Source organism: Pseudopipra pipra, chromosome 3 (assembly GCF_036250125.1).
Source record: "Pseudopipra pipra isolate bDixPip1 chromosome 3, bDixPip1.hap1, whole genome shotgun sequence".
In the NCBI taxonomy this organism is placed as follows: domain Eukaryota; kingdom Metazoa; phylum Chordata; class Aves; order Passeriformes; family Pipridae; genus Pseudopipra; species Pseudopipra pipra.
In genome coordinates, this window is record NC_087551.1 from 26177113 (window position 1) to 26205053 (window position 27941).

General features: G+C 37.1%; 1 protein-coding gene across 4 annotated transcripts in view; it reads right to left on the reverse strand.

Annotated features, from left to right (window-relative positions):
• The window catches only part of THADA (THADA armadillo repeat containing), a 164133-nt gene that overhangs the window by 105972 nt on the left and 30220 nt on the right, over positions 1-27941 (reverse strand). For all 4 annotated transcript variants that reach the window (XM_064648360.1, XM_064648361.1, XM_064648362.1 and 1 more), the window contains exons 22-26: positions 27214-27323; positions 20171-20303; positions 17223-17336; positions 16009-16131; positions 15243-15334 (exon numbers count right to left, since the gene is read on the reverse strand). In XM_064648360.1, the coding sequence (XP_064504430.1) occupies positions 15243-15334; positions 16009-16131; positions 17223-17336; positions 20171-20303; positions 27214-27323 (572 nt within the window). The remainder of the gene's footprint in view (positions 1-15242; positions 15335-16008; positions 16132-17222; positions 17337-20170; positions 20304-27213; positions 27324-27941) is intronic.

A 27941-nucleotide genomic window follows, 5' to 3' on the forward strand; every position in this document is an offset into this window, starting at 1 on the left:
AACTACCTAATGAACTCATCCCTAGCCAGAATTAGTATGGTGGAACAGTTCAAGCCACAACAGCAAATTAATCCCAGCTAAAAGGAGGTAAGTAGAAATCTTCTCTATTTGTTTGGTTTAGATCAGATAAAGCATGGCTTCATGGTTTATAGGAAACCATTCAGCATCATCTAAGCAAGAACCATCCCCACTGAATGTTACAGTGGGGAGGTTCTAATCAGACATATATGCCATGCAGATAAAACAGACTGCCTTTAAAAATAAATAAATGAAAGGCCATCCATTTAGAAAAAGAAAGCCAACCACAGGGTTTGCTTGCCACGAGATCAGTCAAGATAAATGTTAGCGCATTAGCATGACTCCAATGCAGCTCTTACAACAAGCAGACAGATCCAGGTCTAGAGAAATAACACAATGAGGTGGCAATATTGAATGTGCGTAAAAATAAGCAGACAAAAATAATCAGGCACGAGTAAATGAGCACATGGGAAGCATCAGCACGGCTTCTGCCAGCACTCCACTAACATAACATGCCTTAGCCACAGGCCACAGAATAAACACAGCAAAAACAGCTTACTAGATGGAAACAAACGTTCAAAGAGGTACAGGAAACTTTCTCTAGGCACATAAGAAACAATACTGTGAACATATATACACAATATAGTGAGTTGCTATAACTAAAAGCATGTCCAATGAATCTGCAGTAGCTGTAACAGCTACAAAAAGGCTTCAAGTTAAAAAATTAGAGATGGAAGCATTCAAACCAAGAATGAATATAAATAAAAGCAGTAATGAGGACAGTTTAAAGACATCAATACTGATAATCACTGAAGACACTCATGTAATTTCTTCTAACAGCTTCTTCAAAACAACTTTAATTTTTTGTACATACATTATGTAGAAAACTGAAGACGCAAAGCCAGAGACAGCTCAAAACGTAAGATCTAAGTATATCAAGTTAAACAGCCCATCTGACTGAGTTTTTCATATGTAAAACATTAGGAATTCAGTAAAAGAAAAAAAGAAAAAAAATTCTATCCAAAAATGCTGCGACACCTCCACCTCTTGTTCAATAGAGTGCATCAAGCAAAAGCAGAATTGAGGTTAAGATTCCTATGGAATGGATGACCACTGGTTAGAGGTTTAAGAGAAGACTATATACAAGTAGCATTTCACACAAGTACTTTTAAAGGTCCATTTTTAATGTATTAAAAACTCAGCAGCCACATTTGAATCAATATTAAATAATGGAATGGAATATCCTTACAAAGTCTCAAAATTCTTTGTGATTAGCATGGTTTCATGAACCTTTTTGAGAGGAAAAGAAAATGATAACTACTGAAGTGGGTAGTTTACATACCCTCCCACTTGGTTTACTGCTCCACAGCTTACGTGAGGGGAGAAGGTAGCCTAAACAATACCATTAATCAGCAGTAGCTGCAGAAAAGATGTCCATAGGCACTTTCAGAAAAAGAGAGAGACAACTGTCTGAGCAGACTGTTACAGGGCCTCCAGTTCAGAGAGGAAACAAGAAAGACTACACACTAGCAAAAGTGCTGCAAAATACAAAGGTGTTCTCAAAAATACAGAGCACCATTTTAAGTGTGAATCCACTAGCTGGGGATGTCAAGGCAGGGATATGTGCAACAGGGAATAAGCAGAAAGAAAAACAGCTAGACAGAATAAAACAGAGGTATTTAGTTGTTTCATTTTTGATTACTGACCATCTTTTTTGCCCCTGGAAACATATACATATTATTAGGTACACACAAGTATTTTAGTATCGTAACTGAGACTGGAACAACAAAAAAATGTAATGGTTCTGCTTTTCCAAAATGTTCATGACACTAAGCCACATATTTTGCATTAATTTAATCAAAAAAGTACTCCTGTGAAAAATGAATACCAACCAAGATATGTCTCATGTTACTATTATAAACAGATTCATGCATGTACATATGCACACATATGTCAGTTAGACTTCATAATTAATAACCTATCCATATCTTTACAAGGAGATAAGTTCCTGATACACCTATATAGGAATATACCAAGGGGACTAAAACAACCCAAAAACCACTGCTAACAGTTTTCATGAAACAAACTCTTCCCCCCTATTCTAAAATATATCTGACAGAGAATGATAGGTCTAAATTAAAAATATCTATAGATAACTATCTTCCCATTAGTCACTGACACAGTTCAAACACAGATGTTTGGCAACACAGCTACCATAATTAAATTCTTAAACCAAACATTTTGCAGATCACAAGATTTTACATCTACTCACCCTAAAACGTGTTTATAAAGGAAGTAACTGAGAAGAGCCTTAAGATACTAGTATTTTTCCCCATGTCCAGTTGAAACTATTTTTATATTGCTTCAGAGCTCATCTTTGATAGTATGTTAAACCACAGACTCTGAAACAATATTTTCTTTTTTCCTGTTAGTAACTCAAAGTAGCACAATTACACAATCCAGAATTTCAAATGGGATTACTGAGACCTAAATAACGAATTAGTGGAAGGTTATTTACTGAAAGAGGAACTACAGTAATGAAACAGAGAAGTTATCAATGGCCTGATGATGCTTACAACAAAATCCCTCTCCCCGATGTAAAATGTCATTCAAGTACATAATTAAAATGATGCTTGATGTAGAAAGGCTGAGAGAGAAACTAATGGGAGCACCCACATCCTCCTAAATTCACTAGCAAAAATAATCTGTAAAACTGTATACACGCAGAATACTGCAGTACACAGATAGGAAGATGCAATATTTACATCTCAGATACTTTGCAGTTTAACAACCTCAATGCTTTCTCATATGCAAGTAACTTTGCAGAAAAGCCAGACGACTATGTTAGAGTACAGCCCATTCACAAAAGGTTTCATTTTGATGGCTAGAGACAGCAGCCATGTTTTAGCACTCACAAGAAAGACTGACAAAAGAGTGTTTGTGTAGAGACATATACATGAGTTTCTTTTCCATTTTCACTCAGGTTTTCCACCTGAAAAGATGTTCCATTAATGAAAAATTGTAATACGGAGGTATCTTCTGTACTATGTCAGACAGAATCAAGTGACAACCATCACTGCTAACAATTCTCTGTGTCCCCCTGCTAAAAATTCTCTGTGTCTCCCTGAGTCTGGACTCTGGAGCAGGAAAAACAGGGGAAAGAAACATCTTTCACAAAATATAGAGTTCATATAAATTGGCAAGAAGTTATTTTGAAGGCATGTGATGATATGAAGGTCAGAATTTAATTGCTAGCAATAAGCATCCAGAAGACAAGAGTGAATCACAGCTAAGTTCCAAAAAAAAATCCAACAACTAGTAAAAATTAAAAAAAAAAAAGAAGAAAGGCATTACTCAAAGCAGACTGTAAATCTATAAAACTTCAAGGAAAAGTCTATGTAAACTATATATCATGCTTAAAAGTGTTGATAACGTTTCTTCAGAAAATATGCAAAAATCAGTTTTACTTTTTTCTGAAAAATAACCTAACCCAGAAGCCCTTATTATTCTCCATTGTCAGCAGTTCTTCCATTCATTTAGCACCAGTTTTTTGGCTTTTATCAATTTTCAGAGTAGAACCCGGGATGGTTTAAGTTAAGCTAAAAATCATGTACTTACCAGTTTTCATTTCATCTGCTTTGTGGAAGTGTTAATTACCATCAAACTTCTAGAACCAAATTCATAACTGCTGCTGCAACCTCTGACATGTCTGGTCATTATACATTATGTTTGTCTCAGTAGCAACTTGATTCTGCATAATGCATAATCTATGTTTGTATAACTATTGTCTTTCTAAATAAATATTCCATCTTTATGCATAGCAAGTATGTAGGCTTTTTAACTGCATTTTAGAAAATACATTTAAGAATAAAACTATGGACGTTGCAATGTTCTTTTTAAAGCTGTTCTGTACACTTAACAGAACAGTCCAGGAGATTAAAATTCTGCTGTGACACTGGGGCATAAGTATCATTTTACTGTGACATGTGTCAAAGATCACCTGCTTCTGTTCTTTCATTTATTTTTCAGAAGAACAAAGCTTTATAACCTTGTAGGTTGGTTTTAGTAACTGATATGTTAGAGAACATTTGCAGTAAATATGTTAATATTTGAGTACAGCATAGGTGAGATTTGGAGACAATCTTCTGAGGGCAGCAAGGGTCTCTGGTGCTCTTTTTGAATATAAATATTGCTAACATCTCAAGTCAGCGGACAAAAGCATGGTCAGATATTTGACAGGAAAAAATAATATTATATTTAAAAAGAAAAAATAGAACTGGAATGTGAAAAAAATATAGATGAGACACAATTAGAGAGAGAGATCAAGACCAAGAACATAGTTTTAATGAGATTATAGAAATATTGCCTCCTGTATAATCTACTCGTGTTATACCAATCCTCATGGTGGAATCATCAACCATGATATGTCACATAATGCCACACATGTCACATATGTCACTGCTCTTATGTTAAAGACCAGTAATACAGAAACAGAATCAAATTTACTCCTTGCACTGCAAGGACAATTGCTGTTGGAAGAACCTGAAAACCAGGACAGAATTTAGCAAATCTGTCATTCAAAAGAACAGATTTATATAGATAATAGACATTTTACATATTTGCTTCTCCTGATTTCATTGAATTTTTAAAAAAATCCCACACTGCAACTTAACTAGGCTAACTTGTTTTTAGTCACCCAATTTAGCATTCCTGTTCTTTCCCTGAAAGGGACCTGAAAGGATGAACAGATTTTCACACTGTCTTGAAATCAAAAATCTCCATAAGAATTGCAGCTTTCACTTCACTTGAGAAAAGAGAGGCAGAATCTTAAATTTATCCTAAAACGACCACATTATTGCCAGCTCAAGGAGGTAATCTTCAAATTCTAAGGCAAGCACCATAAACAGAGTTTGGGAAGAGAGTGTACACACTATTGAAAGGCTCCAACTTGCCAGGTTTCAGTTTCATATACAAAAACAAGTAACAGAAACGAACCTAAAAACACTTGTGCATAAAAGCACAGAGAATCCAAGAGTCTAGTGAGAACTGGAATCTGTTCTTATTTCCTAAAGGAAAGCAGTTAAACTATATTTTCACTCAGGAAAAAAACTTAAAAAAGGACTAGAAAATGCTGTACTTGACAAACACGTTCAGCTTTGCTCAGATTTCTCATTTGGAAACTGAGGCAGTACAGCTTGGATAAACAAAGCATTTGGGCTGGACCACCAGGCCCAACAGATACCAGTGGTTCAGTGTTTGGTTGTTGGCCAGGTCAATTCTGGGGCCACTGCACCCCTCAACATTTTTATCAACAACTTGGTTGAAAAGAGATGGAAAGCACCCTCTGCAGATCTGTAGACAGCACTGAATTAGGGGGATTGGATGAAACACCAAACAGCAGAATTTCAGTATAGACAAACCTTAAGAAACTTAAGGCTTGGGCTAACAGAAACCTCATGCAGTTCAACAAGGAGAAACAACATTCTGCACCTGGCTGAATAATTCTGAGCATCAGCACAGGCTAAGATCAAACTGGTTCAGAAACCAACAGCCCCATGGGAAAAAAAACAGGGGTTACAGTGGATGCCAACCTCAGTAGGAGCCAATGGCACATCCTTACTGCAAACAGGACAAACTACATACTGGACTATGTTCATTAGGATGAATGCAGCATCAGATCAAGCAGTGAGGCTGCACATGAAATCCTCCATCAAGCTGGACTGCCAGATTCAGAAGAGATCAGAACACACAGGAGAGGGCCCAGCAAAGAGCTGCTCAGATAGACAGGGCCTCGAGCACCTGTCCTGTAAGAAGAAGCTGAAGGAGACAGGTTTGCTCCATTTGACAAAGAGGAGGTCCAGGGTAGATCTAACAAAAACCTACAACCACTTGAAGGAATTAAAGACTAGAGAGCTAATCTTCTTGCAGTAGTTGCAGACAGCACAGAAAGGACACAAATCATAGCTTGGAAATTTCAAATTGGGCAAGGGGAGTGCATTTGAACATATTACTCAAAGAGGTTGTGAAATGACCATCCTTAGAGGTTTTAACTCATCTAAAGACACTGCTGACCTGTATTGCCAGCAGTCACACTTTGAATGAGAATCAAGAAAACAGAATAAAGAGATCCTTTTACTGTCTGCATGGTTCCACATAGCTACTACCCACTCTGGCACCATGATTTTAACCCTGTCTTCTTAACAGATCTTTTCTTTTCTTCCTGTATTTCCTGGCCATCACTACCTACTGTAATTACAGTGGACAGTAGTTCCTGCTCTAAACAACAAAATTCTTGAGATTTAACAGGTTTTTAGTAAGTAAATTAGTCTTCAATTCAGCACAAAGTATTGTTTTCCACAACATACACTAGTATTTCAAATACTAGCTTGATGTGAAATAAAAATAACCACTTAAAATTTTGTTTCATTCATTCAGAAATATATATTTATGAAAGCTCTTGATTAGCAGTCCCTCTGGAGGATAACCAGAGAATCATCACTATTTTTTTTACTAAGAGATTAAGACAATAGCAACAGGCAAATTCCTTCAGAAATAGAGATTATATACAAATTTTAATTTGCTTCAGATAATTTCATTTAACGAACACAGGTATGAGCTAAATTCCTGAAATCACATACTCTCTCAGGACTCCTGACAAACTGCTTTCAAGAAAACATTTCACACACATAAGAGAATTTTAGCACTGCCATAGAAGACAAAATGGCCATGTAATTTTGTGGGAGGCTTGAAAAACCACAGTATTTGAAAAAAACAACTGTAAAAAAACCTGGTGTAATACATCGGCTAGTAAGACAAAGAGGAAGGATACAGAAGATTATTGCATACTTGTTTTTCTAGACCTAACATGATACAGGACACCTCTTCAGTGACACAAAGGCAAAACTCTTCTGTAATCTCACCAAATTAGTTACAAAACACAATTCAAATTTCCTTTTTCCTCTATATGAAATGAAAAACACTGTGAAGAGGAAAGAAGAATCATTATAAAGATTTGGGTTTGCACCTTTAATAAAGCTGTGGTGACTCTGTACCTTCAAGAAATCTAACATTTGTTTTGTTAGGAATTAGAAAATACTTAAATCCCAGAACAGTAAGCAAAATAGTTTAAGTTTACTACTTGAAAAAACATTCTTTTATGCTACACACACCTAAAATAAGTACTTAAAAGGAACTAAGAATATGCCACTATATCTTGGTTTTCATTTTCCTTTAGATAGAAGTGCTAGAATAAACATTCTTACTAGTTTACGCTGCTGTTTTATGAGGTTAATAACTGAACTGCCAATCAAGACCTTTATAAATACAGTAGTTAAATACCTTCTGCTTTAGAACCACTTTTATTTACAAGAGAGCTAGCCAAGATTTCCAAAGGGCTGCATGGTCTGGTTTGCTTTGATCTCTTAAGTACAAGTTTTTTTATACCTCTTGTTTTGCTATTTATTACACTCTTTGTGTAATCAGGTATAGAAAGAACACCTGCATAGAACAAATACATCAGGAAAAGTGTGACTTAGAGGAATAATTATGCAACACATAGTTCACTAAAATAACTTGCAAAGAGCACTTTTCCAAGAGCAGTTTTGGTGCTATGCTAGCAAGAGAAGCAAGCGTACAATGGGCTCAGAATAAAAACAAGGGAACAACCACCCAACATCAGATACAACCTGGCACCAATATTAATCATCACTCAATTCTGATATACAAATGTACCTCTAGATATGCATGTACCTAAAACTATATCTAAAACATAGTTTAAAGTAAATATTTTACATATAATTACTTTTAAGACACATTTTTTAGAAAGTTGAACTGTGCATATGCATGAGTGTGCATATGTGTTTATGTACATAAAAACGTACGTACACACACAAATATAACTAAGAGATAGGTATAGATCTCTAAAAAGCCTCCAAGAACTCTGTTCAACCACTGCCTATAACACTTTTTTCTTTAATCTCTTACCACAAAATTATCATTGTAAATTTTACCTCCGAATAACCCACACTTTGTCACTGTCTGGGAGTATTCTGTGAAGGTACCTGCTTTTTAATTAGTATAGTGAAGTTGATGAAGAAGGGATATGTACATTATGCACGGATCAAAACAGAAAAATTACATCTATTCATATTAATGAAAACTTTTATCACTACAACAGAAACTAAGTTACCAACCTGTGTGGTTAGTTTACAGTAATTTTTGTTTCACGGAATGTATTTTACTCACTTGGTAGAAATAAATATTAGCATCATGCCCTTAATTTATTTAAAAGAAATGAATGGACTAAAGTTACCCCAGGTCAGCACATATATTTTTAGGATGTTTCACTTTGGGTAAACTTTCATTCATGTCACTTTACCATGATCATTGTTCAATTTTCTGGTGCTGACTTAAGACAGGATGTTATGAAGATATTCCCGGTTCAGGAGAGGACAGATACACATTTGCACGCCAGTGATTTGTGTTTTTAGGCCTGAAAAACACAGACTGGGGTTTATGTAGGACTGGGGCTTATTATTTTTCTGACTTTGTATATACAAGATAAAATCTTGAAGTAAAAATGGTTCTATAGCATTTTACCTAAAAGACAGAAACACACATTGTGTTCCTAAAATCTGCAGAAATTATACAGACAGAGAGCATCCTCAGTCTCAAGGAGGGCAGTCTGTAGTTTCTGCTACAGGAAATTTTAGATAGTTTTAGATTAGACTTACAAAACAAACAGAGTAATTGAAGTAGTAACATAAAGGGAAATAGATTTTTTTTAGGAGCTTGTTTTCAAGTTGTTTCTGCACAAAACTTTCATATATTTTACCTTCAATTTACAAGTTAATAGCACCTTATCACCATTACTTTTATTATAAGGCACTTAGAAAGCTTGTTCAAAATTATGTTTGAACAAGTAGATTGTTGTTGAACTGTTAATCAGTAAAAGCCGTAACAGTTATCTGAGTCAGCCTGAACTTTTGCATGTTTTCTTGAGACAATTCTGAGATTAAGTCTTCTATATCTGTCAAAGTCAATAAAAAAAAGAGAGCCAGAGCATTAAAAACAAAAAAGTTGAACCAAATAACTGTGGCCTATTTTTGGCAGATAGAAGAGGAAGGGATTTTTTTCCTTAACAAAAACAACCCCCTCAGAAGGCAATGTACTGCACCAAATCCTTAATAAGTACTTCGCAGGCATTCACTGGAACAACTGTAGTGGCATGGAGGGAACAGGCTGCAGAAGGTGACACAGAAGGAGACAGAGGAAAAGGACCACAGGCATTGAAATGGCTCGGTCATCTCATGAAACCTCACTGTCACTGACACAGTATTTCAAGTGAAAAGCTGCAACAGGCCAAGGCTGCAAGAGAAAATCCACTAGGGAATCACTAAGAAGATCCAAATAAAGCAATCCCAACCCTTCCCTTTGCAGCACGCAGTCCAAGAGGTACAGAGCTCAGAGGCCAGTTGTGTGAATCAAGCCGTACTTGCGTTTCCCTGCTGGAGCGGGCACAAGAGGCTCAGCACTCTGCTGCCTCAGCGCTGCTCTTCCTGGGCCCATCGCTGCAGTCACATCCCCTCACACGGAGCTGTACCTCAGCTGGCACCAGGACCTCTGCCAGTGGTGTGTCTCCCAGTCAGCACTGAGCGTTTACAGCGCAGAGTCAGTCTGAGTATTGCCCCCAGCGAAACTCGCCTAAGGGCCATCCCATTTTAGAACACTGATGTGCCATTACAGCTTGACCACATTAGTGCCACCAAAGTTTATTTTGGCTTATCCCAAAATAGTACTGGCCACTCCTCTGTGGGCAACACAGACTCATCTCACAAGTCCTATCAGAGCCTAGTATGATGCACTGCAAATAAACTTGTTGTTAAGACTGACAAAACATCATTGATGTAAGACAGATTTTTCAGCTGTTAAGTTAGATATACAGGACACATGTCAGCCCACCAGGAATGGAACATTCAACAGGAATCATGTGTACTTATGTTATATTCCATGCACCTTAAAGATACAACTCTAGAGTCTAGAGCAGCTTACAGAAAAGGAAGATAATACTAGATTCATTTAATGTAGGGATAACATTCTGAAAAGAGAGGTTTGCATCAGAACATTCAATTTGCAATGTTTTCCTGTAACTCTTCACAGTGTAAAATGCAATTCTTTATGGTTTTAAAAACCTTAGTATTCATACAAAACCTTAATGTTAAAGATAAAGCATACAATTTAGGAGAAAAAAAACCAACTTGCTGTTTTTAAAAGTTGACTTAATTTTACTCAGTGACCTTCAAGTGTGCAAGCAACCACTTACTGAGAAGTGCTGAACATTCAACCTGCAACAAAAACAAGGAAAGTAGAGGGCAATCGTGCATGTTGACTGCCTCACAGCCAACAGTGCATCTTCATAACCTGTATTTACACAGTTTTCATCCTATTGTAATTAAAAAGATGTTTTCCCTTTCCAAGAACTTGAAGTTATAGTCATCAACATTTACTGAAAGCTAGAAATGAAAAATAAGACCTAAAGTCCTACGTAGATAGCAATAAAAGTTGTTTCTTTTCAAATAAGACACTGAGATGGCAGCATTCACACTCAAATTCCTAGCAGCATGAATATTTTTGCCACAGAAAATCTGTGTTAAGTTGACAGCTAACTATTTTTCTCTGTATGCATTTTTCCTTCACTCAATTATAAAACACAGGAGCTTCCTCCTACCCAAAATACAACTATGTACATATATATACAGGTTACAAAATGTAAAGATCACCAAGTTGCACTCTACCATTACAGTCTTGCTTAAAAACCTATTTTTTAATCAAAGAGTTGAAGCTTTTCCATCCTGGAACCTCTTCCACCAAGGTGAGAATCAAAGGGAATTCTCCCCAGCCCAGCCCACATTCTTTCTTTTAACCCCAGCCTCTACCTCAGTCCATTGGTTGCTCTTTCTGAGGACTTTGCAACATCTATATTCCAATTTTCAGATAAACCAGGATGATCCTTTTTTATTACCCTAAAGACTGAAGTTTGTTCTATGTCAAATGGCAAATTGTCTCAAAGGCAATTCCTGATCGTGCACATCCTTAAAAAAAAAAAAAAAAGCACAGGAAAACCAGAAGTGGCTATCTAATAAAAAACTGAGAGAAAAACCTCACCGATGTACAGAACTCACTGCTGTCTAAAGTCCTATTCGATCAATTTGCATTAAACCAAGTGCAGTACTTAGGTCTTCAACAAGCTGCTCAGGGTGGTGCCTACAAGAGGACTGGAGAGGGACTCTTGATGAGGGCATGTAGTGATAGGAAAATAGGGAATGGCTTTAAACTGACAGAGGGCAGGATTAGATTAGATATTAGGAAGAAATTCTTCACTGGGAGGGCAGTGAGGCACTGGAACAGGTTGCCCAAAGAATCTGTGGATGCACCATCCCTGGAATTATTCAAGGCTAGGTTGGATGGGGCTTTGAGCAACTGGTCTTGTGGAAGGTGTCCCTGCCCATGGCCAGGGGTTGGAACTAGATGGTCTTTAAGTTCCCTTCCAACCCAAGCCATTCTATAATTCTGTGACTCCAGAGCAGCCTGTGGAAAATGTGCCTGGGGGCCGGGCCATGGCAGCCTGCTCTCCAGAGCCTCTGCCAGGGTAGACGGAAGGTCCCAGTGCACAGTGCAAGTGCTGAGCAGCAGTGGGGCTGGGGAACAGCTCACAGCTGATACTAGATAGCTAGGCAAAAATAGGGTGCAGACTTAGCATCTTCCAAGTGTGAAGTGGCTGACTACACTAACATAAATACCTGCGCTGTGAAGAGCTCAGAGAAGGGTGGTTATTTTCTCTAAAGTACACCGTGACACATCTATATACAGAGAATACATTCTGTTCATTCATGGCTGGGCTTCGCAAACGAAGATTTGGGAAAGGCTCTATTCACATTTGTTACAAGCACGATGGTGGCTAATAAGGCAAATACAAGACAGACATGTCTGACTGCAAAAGGCACAACAGAAAGACTCCTTAGATGGTGTATTCTGCAAGACACAGTTCTTTCTGTGTTGTCTTTTCTCCTCGAGAGTGACCCTGCGTGCGTTCTCAAAGGAGACAGCTGCGTTATAGATGGTGTGTCTCCAGACCTCCCGATTGGAGGCCAGAGTAGAGCAGTTATGGTGATCAATATGGCTGAGGCTGAGGTGTTGTTTCAGGGAGTCCTTGTATGTAAACAGGTTCCAATGGGCACAATGCAGAGACTTCTTTCCAACCCCTCCTCACTACTTTGTATTATGTGGCTATAAATCTCATTCCAAGAACACTAGATTCCAAGAAGACTAGATTTGAAATTATCATAGCATTTAAGAAAATTATATTCCCAACTTAAGTATACAAAACCTAAACTAAACCCTCTACTGGTAAGTGTTAACTAGACCATTTTTCAAATGTAAATTCTCTGAAATTCAGAGTATCATTTAGCCAAATGTACACACACATGTATATACATACTAACACACACACTTGCAGCAGCATTAGAAGTTTTGATACGCTCTTTCTCAGAAAGAGAAAACCAAGAGAAGATTTCTGTTTCTAACTTTCTTTTCACTAAAGAGATAAAGCTCAACCTCGATAGTTGCATGGATCACTGTAAACAGTCCTCACACAACTTCTCTCTCTGAGTTGCAAGAGCTGCACAAAGTTGTTATTTTTCACATATTATATTTCCAATTTATCATTTTTTGTCCATACTAAAGTTAAAAAGATGGACTGATACTTTATGCTCCAGCAAACCTTTCTTCTTGAAGCCTACACAAACTCTCCATTACCCCAATTTTATCAGTTTCATAGGAACTCTTCTTGAGAAAACAGTCAGAAAGTCCATCCTTTTTTAGAAAGATGCTCAGAATACCCTAGCAATAAGCCCTGATGACCCAAAAGAGACAGATTTAACCCCTTAATCTAAAATTAGAAAAACTAGAAACCTATACAGTGTCCTAATGGCAGCATTAGAGAGTTGGTCTCCGGACAGACTGCCCCCTTAATGCAAACAGAACATCCTGAAGGCAACAGAACAAGCAGCTCAAACCCAGATGACTTTCACACAAGTTCCTATAGATTCAAGTTGCTAAAAAATGCCAGTGCTTTTGAAGTAAATTGACATATTTAGAAGTGGGGGGGAAAATTACTTTGTTGTAATATATGAATTCTGTTCTGGCAAAACACTCAACAAAACAAGTTTAGAGCTCCCGAAGTGCCCAAGCACAGCTGCACCCCAAGGATGTGGCTGCAGGGAGCTGTGCAGCAACAGTGACACCTCGTGGTGCCAAACTACGGAAGCACAGACCTATCTCCTCCCAAACAAAACCCACCTTACACCCACCGGCAGGGTTCTCCTGTAGAGCCAGGAGTTAGAAATCAAATCTCTGTCTCCGTTTTCATACCTCCTGTATCTCAGTGACCTGTCTTTAGAAGTGTCTGCCCATTCCCTGTTTCACTGTATTGACAACTACATGTAGGAAACAGCAAAAGTGACTACATGCAATGTTTTTTCAATAAATTTAATTGAGCTATGTAGAAGATTCCTTTCCTTCATTCTGGTATCTCCCATCCCCAACAGATGCTCAAATGCATTACTTTCTGCAGCTTCCCAAACAGAAATCTCAGATTCCATATGTCATCACACTCCATGCATTTGAGAAGTCAGTTTGCCTGCCCACTGCAGAAGTTAATGCGAAGTTTTTCCCTGGGATACAAGCTTAAAAAAGCCGAGGTGTGTTGTACCTCCTTCAGTAAGTGCTCAACATAAAAATAAAAAATAAAATAAAATAAAAAAAAACCCACCCACAACCAACTTTTAACTGCTGTTACAAAACCGATGTGAGAAGGCAAGAAATAAAAAACGCTTTTTATTGCTCTCCTTGGGTTTCAGGGGTTATAGGAGTAAGTCCCAGGTTTGGGCAAGAAGTGATTTGAGTTTATGACTAAGCAGGAATAATTTCATGCAGTAGGGGAGCTAACATTTCAAATCGTTTTGGGGGAAGTCATTTTCTAAGGGAATTCTCCCTCCAGTCTCCCATTCATATTTCTTCCTCATGTTCATACATGTATATTAACTAATTTTTTCAAGTGATACCTGAAATCAATTGTTTCGAACAGCTAAAATGGAACCTATCTAACATCTAAAAGATGAAAGACTGGTATCATCCCAGGACATTTAGTTTTTCATAATAGGCATGAAAATTGTATTAGCTACATAGATCAACAGTAAGAAACCACTATATAATGAGCAAAAAAGGTTGGAATTTTTCAAGGTAAATCATAACAATTGCCTTCTTTCAGAAATTGCATACCTTGCCTGTGATGTGAAAATCCATTAGGAATTTCTGAAATGGTTACCATAATATCCATACCGTGACCACTCCACGGCCCCACAGGCTTACCCAGGAGTATTTTTTAATGAGTTTATTCTGCGTCCAGGGTTTTTTTTCACATCCCCACTAGAGCAGAAACCTCAGTTACAGAGCACAGGGCATGGACGTGCTTCACTCGCTGCAAAAGCTAAAGGAAGCAGCTGAAGGCCAAAGAAAACATGGGGGTACTTGTGCACTAACTGGAGGGAGCGAAGAAACAGGAATGCTCAGGACTAGGGAGTTTTAGGAGTCAGAGGAGAATTGGGTTTACTTAAGAAAGGGAAATAGTAGGGGATTTGAAGCCGGACTACAGAATCCAAGGGTAGAATCCCTTGGAAGAGAAATGGCTTTGCAAGCTGTAATTTTTGGAGCTTGGAGGAAAGAGACATGAAAGTGTTCTAGAGTAAGAAGACTAAAGGGAAAAATCTCAAATTAGTAGGGGTGAAATTGCCTCCAGGCCCGCTCTAGAGGGAAGCCAACACAAATGTAACCACTGTTCCTCTTCTCTTTCTCACCCTCTCCTTGCTGTCAAGAGCTATGGGGGTTAGTTTGTGGCCAAAAGAGCCATCAGGCATTTGGAAGAGCCACTGGTGGCAAAATCTCTCAACACCATTCCCCTTCTGTGAAATTGCACACGAGTACAAATTAACTTTGGGTTTAACAGGAGACGTTTTTGGCCCTACCACTTATTTCTTGGCAGCACGGTTTAAGCAGAGCTAGATGTTTTTGTAACATCAAGTATATCCATAATGCAAGCAACATTCACAAATTGTTGTTGGCTAAGGTCATGTTTTGCAAACTTACAATTCATACAAAGTGAAGCTCACCTGTTTTTTTTTGAATTTTCATCTTTCTCTCTTTTAACCCCAAAAATTCTTGTAATCAGAGCACTAAAAAGAAGTGTAGATGAATTTCTTACCTAAAGGGAAAAGGAAAGAATATGAACTACGCTTTAAAAATCCCTTTAAAATGTACTATTTTTTTTAAAATATAGACACTAATGTACAGTCAAAAACAACAGCTGAGTGAAAACGTGCCTACTCCTCAGAGGTCAGCACATGGAAACAATTAATTCAGCACACCTTTCCAATCAAAATGATACTAATAGAAAGTTCAGGTTCTTTGGAGATGTCCACATTTAATATAAAGGATACATCCAGATTTCTAGTGGTTCAAAGCACTCACTCTTATGCATAGCAGATCATGAAACGTTCTACCTGAATATGCCATACGGAATCCTTTACTGAAGAGCAAAGTAACAGTGACAGTGAATGTAAATGCACTCCTTACTGGCTCGGTGCACTGATTCCAAATTTAAAAGCTAGATATATTTTTACCTACAAGGTAATCTTTGTCCCTACTTTTTTATGAATATCAGCACTTCACATTAAGAAAAATTAAACAAAAAAAACATGACCAAAACTATGACTTTTTTGCAGGTCCACATTATTTTTCACTGTACCTTAATATATTACATCATGTAACATTCCAGAAATTGTGATACTGCCATTTATAAACATGATGAAAGCTTCACTGAACAGTACCACTCTATATCCTGTTAAATTAGAGAAGCAAAATTAAGAATTAACTTACTGCCCAGACAGGTGACATAAACCCTAGAATTGATGCTTTTATTCCATCTGCAACATAAGGCATGATGTTTTCACCTAAACGTGTATCCCTATACAGTGCCCGGAGGATATTTAAAGCATGAACCTGTGGTGGGAGTAGAGATATAAGAAAAATATAGATTCATTGGAAGATATCTTAAATTTAATATATGTATCTACAGCACTGAACATGCACAGCAAAAATAATCTAAATACACATTTACAGCACTTTGTTTCCATATTAAATACAAGAAATACTGCTACTAAAAAATACATTAAAATTGTGCAGCATTTACAGCTTAAAAATATATTCCCCTAACAACTACAGTCCAAGGCACTGGAAGCGAAGGCCAACATTCTTCTTTCCTTAGCTTATCATGGCTGTAAAAATAACATTCAAAGTTTAGAATCATCTTTTCCAACATTCTTGACACGCTGTAGATACTGTGAGAAAAAATAAACTACAACTCACAGGAGGACAATATTAAGCTAGAACTGACAGCCAGGCTCGCTACACCATATGGAGCATTGCCTGATATTTCTCTTCTCTCAGTAAGGGAAGGTGGCAATCCGTGTAGCTTCACAGGCTTTGACAAGGCTACATAAATTTATACCAGCAGAAGATCTGGCAGAGCCACTAGGACATATTTCTATGTATTGTCAACAAATTATGACTTGTACTTACAAACAGTATTTCATAGCAACATTTTGAAGATAAAGTTCTTGCCTTTAAAACATATTTTAGTATTCAAAATGTATGTATTTAAGGTTTTGAAGTTACTAAGCAGGCATAAAATCACTTTCCATGTAGTGTTTTACTCCATACAATATGATTTATGCATAAATAACTCACTTATTTACTCTAAATGTAAACAAAAGCTTGCTTGTTAATTCTCTTGTAAAAAGGAAGTTACTTATCTATTTGTTTAGAAATAGTACAGGCAGTAAACTGATCATATATGACTACATTTGCGTAGAAAAAAACCTATGAAATTATGCCCAATCCATTTTTTAGTATCTTATACAGATTGCAAATGCCAGCAATTTCATGACCTCTGCACCGGCAAACACATTTTAAAATCAGCTATAGATACTAAAATCAGAATGTCCTATTAAAAACACAGGTTTTCCTTAACTGTTTGAAATAGCACAAACACGTTTTTGACATTTCCCTTTTGATGAGAGGCTGAACTTTACCTGTGGAATTACACTTAATGATTCATTCGAAGGTGTAGCCAAAGATATCAATTCTGCCATTGTCATTTTCAGCAAATCTGTTCTGCTCTTCTTGGGTTCTGATGCTAACAAAGCCTACATAAAGTAAAAAAAGAAAAAAAAAATCAGATGTTTCTATCCATTTTTACTACCAACTCTGCTCCACATTCCTACATCTACCATATTACAGCCTAGATTTTGACCATACACGAGGACTAAATAAAAATTTGCAAAAAGTAAGTTTCAGTTACAACTCTTTGCTTTGTTCAAAGCCTTCCAGCATCCAACTTTACAGTAGGAAAACATTGCTCATGCACTATTCATTTGCCTAAGAAACTTGCTTGTATACGAGAGAGAAATTTATCACAGAGCAAAAACATTATCATACTTATGACAGCAAAAGTATCTGCCATATTATACATACTTATATTTCCTAGTATGGACTTTTTTTTTAGTTTAATAACATACATCTGATAAGGGCTGGCCAAAGAATAAATTCTGGTTTGCAAACAGGATAAAAAAAGCAGCACATTTTAAAAAACAGATAAGAGGTGCATCCATCTCCAAATAGTAGTTCAGTGCACAGGACATCCAGCTGAGATGAAAATACTCTGATTTAGTAATCTGAAGTTCAGGACTGGAGGTAAAACAGTCTTTCTCTCCTTGTCTAGTAGTGCTTGTTGAATTTGTCCAAGTCAGTACAAAGGGATAATCATAAATCACTTATTTCTAATAAAAAATTATTATCCATTTGTGCTTTGGGGCCCAGAGTCTGCTCAGCATCAGTAAGAACCAAATGGATCAGCTGCAAGCCAAATGAAGCACAGAGGTGAGGCAGAAACTCAGTAGTAGTCACTGTCAGTTTATCAGTACCTTTAATGATAGAAGAAAAAGGGGGGGAGGTGTACATGAAATATAAAAGAGAGGAGAGTGAACTGAAGACTAAAATTTCATACTCTAAAAATGTTACAGCTGTAATTCGTATTTTCTCACCATTTCCTCACCTACTAATTGGGGTTGCACCTTTGTACTATTAAGTAGTAACATTTCTATTTTAAAGATGCTATGAAATGTTTATAACCTTAAAAAATACATATTATCACTAAAATAGATGTGTTTTAGTAAAACAAGAAACACACATAACAGGAAGTAGACAGCAAAGAGACCATGCTGTGTCTCAATTTTATGCATTAATAAAATAATTTTCTTTTACTACTGTTAGGATACACATTACAACTTACACATTACAATAAAACTTGTGTTTTATTATTTCAATGCAACGTGCTATTTAAAGTTCAATTCATTTTACTGAGTGCTATAGGCACATTCAAAACTACTGCCAAAGAACACTATCACCTCTCTTTACTATAAAATTATAATTTGAAAATAGATTAATTCAGAATAATCCAAATGTTCATTTCGAACCTTCTCATTAATTGACTTAAGACTAATTTTGGATGCTTCCAAAGCTGTCAAAAAAGAAGCATCTGACCTGTTTATCCAAAATATAGACCAGTAATGTAGGCCAACTGCAGACTACACACATTTTCTGCAATGGGATACCATTGGGCCCACCTAGTACTTACATTAGTGCAACTTTTTACATGAATAACTGATTGAAACATGGTTGTTTCTTCATATTCTCCAGATTAACACTAGATAATGCCCACTGGATTCAAACTGTGTGATGTGAATGGGGAAACCAGAAAACTTGAAATCACCAATTTCATTCTGCAGACAACTTGTGGATATAAACAAGAAAGGTATTTAACTGCTGAAATTGAGAAGGAAAAGTGTCTCCAAAACCAATCCCCTATTTCTGATCCCTGCTGTCTAGCACATACACATCTAGCAAAGCCAGGAGCAGGCTGTGACTGACATAAGCAAGGTCAGACAGAAGCCTGCTGCCTCAATTTTCTCAGAGCAAACTCAGAGTGGAAAACAAGCAAGATGAATTATTCTGGCAGGGAGAGCTTGCTCCCAGCAGTCCCTGAGATTCTTGGAATGTGCTTGAGACTATACTTGAGAGAGTGGAGAAAGTTACAAATTCTGCAGATAATCTTCGACTCCTGTCTCAGAAAACTGGTTGAAGACCAAAATCATGGAGGTTAATTTAGGGGAAAGCAAACATGGCTGCTTTAAGGAATGAAAACAGTTAAGTGTAATCTGCAAGACCAACTCTGCAGTGACTGACTCCACGGGGATGCAGATGAGCTGCTGCATAGTAATGTGGGGTGCTCAGTAAGAGGCAACACTTAAAGCAGAGACAAAACACTGCCAGCCAGCCATCAGTTCTGAACTTGGCAGAAGACAAAGAAGCTGGGATTTATGGAGCTGATAGTTAACACAGGGAGCGGGAAGAATGTGAGAGCGTGATCCCACATTCAAGGACAGAAGTCTTCAGTAACCTGCTCACTCATTGCACTCCAGACTGTCAGTCAATACCAGTTACTGTAACACTATTACTTTTGCTTTATGACTACTGAGTGGACTTCCTGAGTTCTTTGCAAGCCACAATTTTACAATTCTGTGAAGGTCTGTTCATATTTTACCACCCTCCCACTTTGCACTGAAGAAGCCCAAAGTTACATGGTTAACAAAGCCTTACTTGAACTGTGAATTAATTTATGAATTTGCCAGGATTATTACAGTGGCAACATAGAGCCTAATCTCAGTCTTTAGAAATGCCATTCAAACCTACTTCAAGCCAAAAATTTCAAGAGTCAACATAACTGAGGTGCCAAACATGGTTTAATTACAAGCAGTTTCTTAATTGCACAAAGGCAATCTGTATAAAGGTCTGTATAAAAAAATCCCAGTTGTTTGATCAAAAGGAGTTGAAGTGAGAAAAATAAATACATAATTTTATTTTTTTTTATGGCCTTTCTGGTGAATACAGTTAAGTCAGAGGTAATAACATTATTTGGTACCTGTATGTAGAATGGAATTCCTGCACTACGTCTGGTTGCACATAGTGTAGATGAAGGATCACAAGATTTGATTTCTTCCAACACACAGCTTAGCCACTGCTCTGGCATCTTGTGCAGACTCTCACTGTTACACCTATATCAAACAAATACATAAGAAACATGAAACAAACAAAGAAAACTAGGACAGAGTCAAAGAAAGCAATTAGTGACCTAAAAAAATATTTCTTACTAGATGTTAACATCTCCAAGCATACATGCAGATTTTTATTATGAAACAAAATAAATTAAAAAAGGAATTGTACATTTTTCCAGTGTTTGTACAAATCATATTAACTCCACTTATTAAGTGCCACGAGGAAAGTATATTTCACTGAACAGAAAACAAGATTCTGTGCTTTCACACTGCAACAATACTCTGCCAAGAACTATTACCCTGTTCTGGAGAAAAAAACAAAGGCATATGCACATCAGTCACTGTGTAGGAAGCGGCACTTCACAAATTCATCTCTCTGTTGTCACACAGTAGGTGATGTGTGACCCTTACATTAACTAACAATTATGTTTATAACTGTACAAACCAAAACTGAAGCCCCTCAAAGTAAGTACGCATCATGTAAACAACCCTGCGAACCTCAGAGCGAGAGAAGGAATGAAAAACAAAACATACTGCTCTTTTTAAAATACTAAGTCAGTAAAACCTCTGATAAAACACCTAAATTGCTCGCCTATCATCAAATACTCCTCCTCTGCAGTTATAAAACTCAGCACTACCTGGAAGCAAAGGACTTCCAAGGACAAGAAAAACTCAAGAGTCTATTTCATATTCAGTGTGCAAGACCACCTCATTAATCTTATGTCAATGTTCCAGAAGGATCATTCATTGTTACAAAAATTTCTATTAACGGGAAGTTGTTATTAAAACTTGTCACACTGGTTTGACACTGACTCAGAGTTGAAGAAAGAATTAATCACTATGGGCAATACAACTGCAATTATCTCAACCATTAAGGACTTGCCCTACCTAAAAATATGAACTATCATTAAATTCGTGATTAAGAAGCGAGACCTTACAGTAAGACTACAATCAAATTTTCTACCTAGGTGACTGAAATATAGAATTTAAAAGGAAAGGTAAAAGGCAGCAGGTACTGACGTGAAAACCAAAATCTAATGGAAGGTCTGCATCTATATTCTCTCCTTCTTCATCGTCCTCCTATTAAAGCAAGAATTTATGTAGGCTAAAAACCTGATAGCAAACAATAAATGAGATTTTAATCTGTAGCAAAACCCTCCTTTCCTTCTTTTACAAAATAAACAGAAAATTAGTAATGCAGAAAACTGAGGTCATAGGAAGTGCCAGAGAGGTCAGCAGGAGACTTCTTACTCTTCAGTAATTCCTGTAAGATTTCCACCACAGGTTTCCTGCCCTGCTGCCAGGCCTCTTCCCCATTTTTGAAGGGCAGTATCTCTTCAAAACCACAGCCAGAATGCAAACCAGCAGTCCAGAACTCTAGAGAAACATGGGTTCACAAGAGGTATGTCACCTCATGCCACAGCATAAGAGAAAGGCACTTCTTGCCCCAAGTGTATGACAGAAGCAATCAAATTAACCTGGAGATTCACAGTGAGTTCTCTTTTCTTTGACTTTTCTCTTTCTGTTGCTGGTAATTGGCTTCCCCCCCCTTACTTTCAGGATGTGTTCCCTTGCTCATTTTTGGGTACGCAAGAGGACACAATTCTAGGGTTGAGACCATGCAAAACTCCTCCTGCATCTTCTCCATGGGTCTCTGCAGTTAGATACTACTTTGAAGTTCTCTTCATCCATGTCAACACTTTCTGCAAAAGCTACTCCTTCTGATCATGTCTGCACCTCGTTCTACGTCCCCAGCTAAGTAGAATTTAAATGTCTTAGTTTAGGCATGCAAAGAACAGTGTTCACCTCTCCTCAGTACATTTTCTTAGTATTAACACAAACATCCCACAAGAAATACATCTGCTGAGGTGCAGAGGAACACAAAGTAAAGCATTAAAGAAATATTTAAAAGTTGCTACATAGCACACTGTATATTTTTTTTATTAAGTAAACTGAGGGGTTTTTCCCCTTTCAGTACTCGTAGAAAGAGGACAAACATACTGAACTCCAATAAACTTCAGATTCCCTTAAAGCTGTATTGCTTTGATCTTGCCACAAGTAATTCTACCTTGTTCAGTCACCCACCAATGCACTTTTATTTATTAGAAGGTGAAAGAGTTATTGCTTTAGAGTTAGAAACATTAGAGACTATTGACTTTGAAATGGAGATGACTACTCCCTTAAATTTGGCAGCTCCATCTCCTTATGGTCTGGCAAGAAGAATATTGTCCTAAGAAGCAGGTGGCCCTAAATTTTAAGAATAACGAAGTCTCAAGCTCAAATGTCATTTTCCAGAATGAAACAGTAATTATTCCTACTAGATCAAACAAATACTGCTGATAATGAAAATATAACACAGTTACTTGATACACAAATTACTTAAGACGCAGTACATTAAGTATAATCTACAATTTTCTGTCTGTCTGCCGGTTATAAGAATTTCATACATGCCTCAAACCCTTTCTGTGGTCAGTACCAATGAGTAGAAAAAGCCTGGAAATCCAAAACTAAAGCTAACCCCCTTTTCCTAAGTTATAAACCTGTATTTTCCCCTATCCAAAATAAATGGTGCACTAACAAAGGGTCGATCTTGGATTTGGCCTTCCTGGATGTCAGTGCTTTGTAGCATAAATTTCACATGACCAGAAGCATTTTCTACAAGGGTGTATCCAGAAGTCAGAGTTTCCAATTGCTGCAGTTAGTTGCAATCTGGGGAAAAAGGGGTTTTCTTTCACCATTTTTCCTCTCTCAATAGACCTGTGGAATTATTCTTTTGTATGTAAGTCATGTGATTCCTGTTTTTCATAAAGCTAGACTCAGATACTTCCCCTGGCATTTCTCAGGCAAATAAAGAGACAAGAATTTAGCCTCATAAGCACATTACCATTCAAGTTATAAGTCTACTTTTAAGAACAACTTCTGTGAAACAGCTAAGTCGTTCCACTTGCATCCTCCTTTTCATAGTATCTGCTCTACATGAAGCAAAAAAATTTGAAAAAATTTTTCAAATTACATAAGTGCATTGAGAAGGGTGCTGGTTTGAGGTTTCTCTAGCAGTAAAGCAGAGCAGAGAGAATCTTGGGTGGCGTCAAAATTTCAGAAAGACAGTGTTGTTACCCCTATCTCTCTTTCGCACCAAGCAGGAAAAGAAATGGGAGGGAAAATACGAACAGTGTCAAAAATTATTATGTATTTGAACTGAGCAGTGCCTTAACATTGTATCTTACGCTTCCTTCTCTCATGTATTTCCTAACTCTAGAAGCATCACAATACATAAGAACAGTTCCCCCCCCAGGGTTTCTTTCTCTCGCTTTAAGACTCTTCCCTTCACATCAGTGATTACTGATAACTTTTGCTGAAAAGTTATTTACACTTCTAGTAAATTTCACTATGAAGTCCATTAGTGATATTTCAATTTAACAAGTCTTCCTAGCAGATCATAGGAGCCTGGGAAAGCAAAGAGTTACAGTCACTTCAGAGCAACAAAATGAGACAGAAGCATAGTTTAGTGCAAAGGATTAGGAGGTTCTACTCCCAGTTCCCCAACAGAAATATTACAGAAGACCAGGCACTGACTAGGTACAGATGAATAATTTCCATCAATACTGATAGATTAAACAATTGTAAAATCAAAGTAGGATTCTTCTTTATCATTACTGTTTTCCAGAAAACTATCAAGTATGGTCCTAACTTGCTGTACCACCTAAAATAGTGTCCACCCAGTTTAAGTTCCAATTCAAGTATGTAAAAATGTTCAAAATACATTACTTCTAAGTAAATACATTGTGCTGTATGACATAATTCTTCCCAAACCTTACCCTTGCATTCTGCGACTTTAGTGAAGCAACACTCTATAGCTTTAGCTATGCAACACCATTTGAGATTTCTAGAAATCTTTCTGTTCTACCCAATCTCTCAAAAAAGAGATCACTAAATAAAACAAAAGCTAAACAGGCAAAACATCACTTGGGATAGAGAAATTGTTTGAGTATTTATAAGGATTATAGAAGATTCAAGTTGAGAACAAACACCCAGAGACTTCCACGTACTTTCCCTAACCACCATGCTATCTGATCAAATGAATATTTGTAATTTCTTCAGGCCTTTGACAGGAAAATATTTTTTTTAAAAAACACATTGCTTATTTCATTGATATGAATGTTCCTTGTTATGTAACTGTATGGTCTTCTAAAGGTGCAGCTGCAGGCAACGTGAAGCAGGCATGACAAATGGAGCATTACACTCCCAGAAGGAATATGAACAGGGAAACGGAAGAATGGTAACTTGCATACTTAAGCAGACTCAGCAATTTACATCCAAATTTCAAGACAGAGATTGAATTTCATCAGGTTTGTAGGAAGTCTCTGCAGAGGAAATACTTCTCTTTCACCACTACCTCAAACAGGTCTGAATACCATTGTTCTGTCTAGAAAGAAGTCTACTCTTTGTTCTTACAAGACTGGTATTTAAGGGTTGTATAGCCATAAGTGAGCTAGATAGTAAACGCTGCAGCATAAACTCTTAAGAAAATGTTTGGCTGTAAAAGTGAAGGACCATGTTCAACTAGAGTAATTCGTAAATGCTTGGGAAAGGGATCTGTGTCTTAGAGAAAGAATTAATTCAAATGTCAAGGATGTTTCCGTAGATCTTGAGCTCAATTCTGTCCAACAAGGTATCATGTTTAAGCCATACATTATTGTAAGGTGCCCCAGACAAAGGCTTTCTCTGCTGGTATTGTGGACACAGCAGTAAATTAATATAGAATGTGATATACATGCCTCAGGATTGTCCATGAGCCTTGCAGCTGTGGAGAGAAGTAGACCAGTTGAGAGTCACTTGCAGAGGAGCCCCTCAACTGTAGCAGGGTACATGGAAAGACTCTGTGACACTCAACAGACCTGTAAAGCAGCTGCATTCACTAAGTCTTAATGAACCCATTTTGGAGAAGAGTCTCAAGATACTCCTCATATCCCTGCAGCACCAAACCAAAGAGTCATTTGCTGTTCTGCTATCAGTCTCCTTTCTCCTTCATTTTAAATACAAATATATGCCATGAGATCTGTAGTTCATGGAAATTATTTTCTTTCAGTGAAACAAATGTACTTCCACAGAGCTGCTCTCTGGTTCTTGTAACTGTCTTTTCCTAAAGGAATACTTGCTTTACCTGAAATACCTTAACTTTAAAAATGCTAAAAAGTCAAAAAAATTGTTATGGACAACTGCTAATTCAGAACAGGAAAATTACTTGGGTTTTGTTTTTGATGATACATACACACTGCTTAAGGTTTTAATAACCTTCAGAGAAGCAGAGCTCTCTTGAGCTTGGCTCTTCATTTTACAACCCAATATAAGTCTGCTCAATTGAATACAATGGCAGAAAAAGGGAGAAAGAATGAACACACCAGGAACTTTTCAGAATTCTAGGTAGATTTGCTCTACTCTATTTGCCTCAGCTTTTAAAACAAACTGAAAATCAGACAAAAACAGCTAGTCTGCTATAAACTATTTCATAAGTTTTCCAGTATTTCCTGTTTTTCAGTTTATTTGCTACGAAGTTCATAGAATGGTTTCTGTTGGAAAAGACCTTAAAGATCATTAGATAGTCCCCGCATATTGACTGAGATCAGACTAGTGGGGCTGTACCTGTTTGGATCACCTCCTTTCTTATCTTAAAAAAACCCTTGTGGTTGTAAAAGGTCTGTTTGCTGGGTTTTTTTTTTTTAAACAGTATTACTCTGATGGTCGGACTCTTTTCAATCTGATTGGTGGAATAAATCCTTTGAAACTTGCATCACCTTAAAATTTCCTGAACCAAGTTTCCATAGCACAGAAAAAGAACGCAACATTTACACAAATAAATGTAATGTATATAGACAGGCGAAAAGATAGGCAGTAACAGTATCACATATCAGTTTCTTTTTTTTCCTTTTTAAGTAGATAACCAAATGTAAAGTAAGGATGTGTGAGCTCTCAGCAAACTACTCAGGCCAACTTAAAATCCCTCAGACTGCTAGCACACAAAAGAAAATCATGTACCTTCTACAGATACACTACCAACTGAACCATGGCTTTACAGTTTAACATCTCACCAGTTTCTGCAGCAGTGCTGGTACATATACACAGCTGTCTCACCAACATCCTGTGCCAGAGACCAACCCCTCAGTTCTGTTGGTAAAACTGTCTGAGGCGACACACAGTGAAGCTGGTCAGACAGCCAGTCTCTACTGAAAACACCAAAAACGTTTCCAGTAAGAAATAAAGAAGAAACAGATCTGCACCTCAAACTGGCTGACTTGGGGCAAAAAGGGAACATTCGTCACTTAACCTGGCATTGGTGCAAAAATACATGTACTTCAAACTGCAAATGTGACTGGTGTTTCAAAAAACTATATTTAAAAAAAAAAAAAAAAAAAAAAAGAAGTAACACCAAACCCCAGAAAGTTGGTAGAGATTTTGATTTTAAAAACCTTGTGATGTACAGTCAGGTATTCTTCCAAATGTCAGAATACACAACTCAGTGACAGGTAATAAAAGCTTCCAGGAAAACATCCTGTCTGAAACAAAGTCTGGCATACATTTTTGTAAAGGACCAGGAAAGGGGGTGAGATGGAAGAACTCCACACTCCTGCTTTTCCCAAGAGTTTTTAAGAGCTGTCCATTAAAATAACGCACCAGAGACTAAAAAAATGCAGCAAGCATTAAACATCTGTATCATTTTTCAATGCCTAAGCACCACCTCTAGCCATAAGTATCACAGTCCAAGTGACAGACATCATGCAACCAAATATCATAATCATGCCTTCACCAAACTCGAATAAAATCCACATGAAACCAAGGATCCCCCTGCACAGGCAGTTTCAGGATTGATGCCACAGTTTGGTAAAACTATTAGCTTAAAAACATCTTCTACCTGGAAAGCATCTCCATAAGTTGCACAAAGCCAGCATATGCCAATTCAAATGCACCCCTGTGCCTTGATTGCAGCAGATGATGTTTAAAGTAATCACCGATATTTTTAACCTAAAAAAAAAAAAAAAAGTGAAATTAGATATACACAATTCATTTATGTATGCAAAATATTCTGCAGTCACAAGCAGCAATCCTTTCCCTGGTTGAAAAGGTCACTGGTACAAGCAAAAAGTAACTAGAAGTCCTATAATCAAAAAAAAAACAAAAACAAACCAACAAACAAACAACAAACCACTTACTTTTAAGGATAACAAATATTATACTCAATTTTTCAGGTCAAAAGGGTAGTTCTGGATCCTCAAAAAAAGGCAAAAAAAAAAAAAAGGACATAAAATTGATTATTTGTCCAAGAGGTATACAGATTTTAAGAGAAGAAAGGGACAACTCTTATTTTCAGAGGGAAATTTTGAATCTTTCTTCTCTGTCTACACTCTTACCTAAAATCCCAAAGAAAATATCTGCTAAAGCATAACAGCAGAAACAAACATCTACAAAAACATCTAAGATACGAAATTCAAACTCTAAAAATTGTGCCAAAGGAAAACAAATCTACCTTAGGTATCTTTAAGGTTCTAGGATTCTGCATAATTGCTGTGGACTCTTACAAACACTTTTAAAATGAAAAAGATGTATGTATTTAGCAACAAGAGCTATATTTAAGTGTCAAAA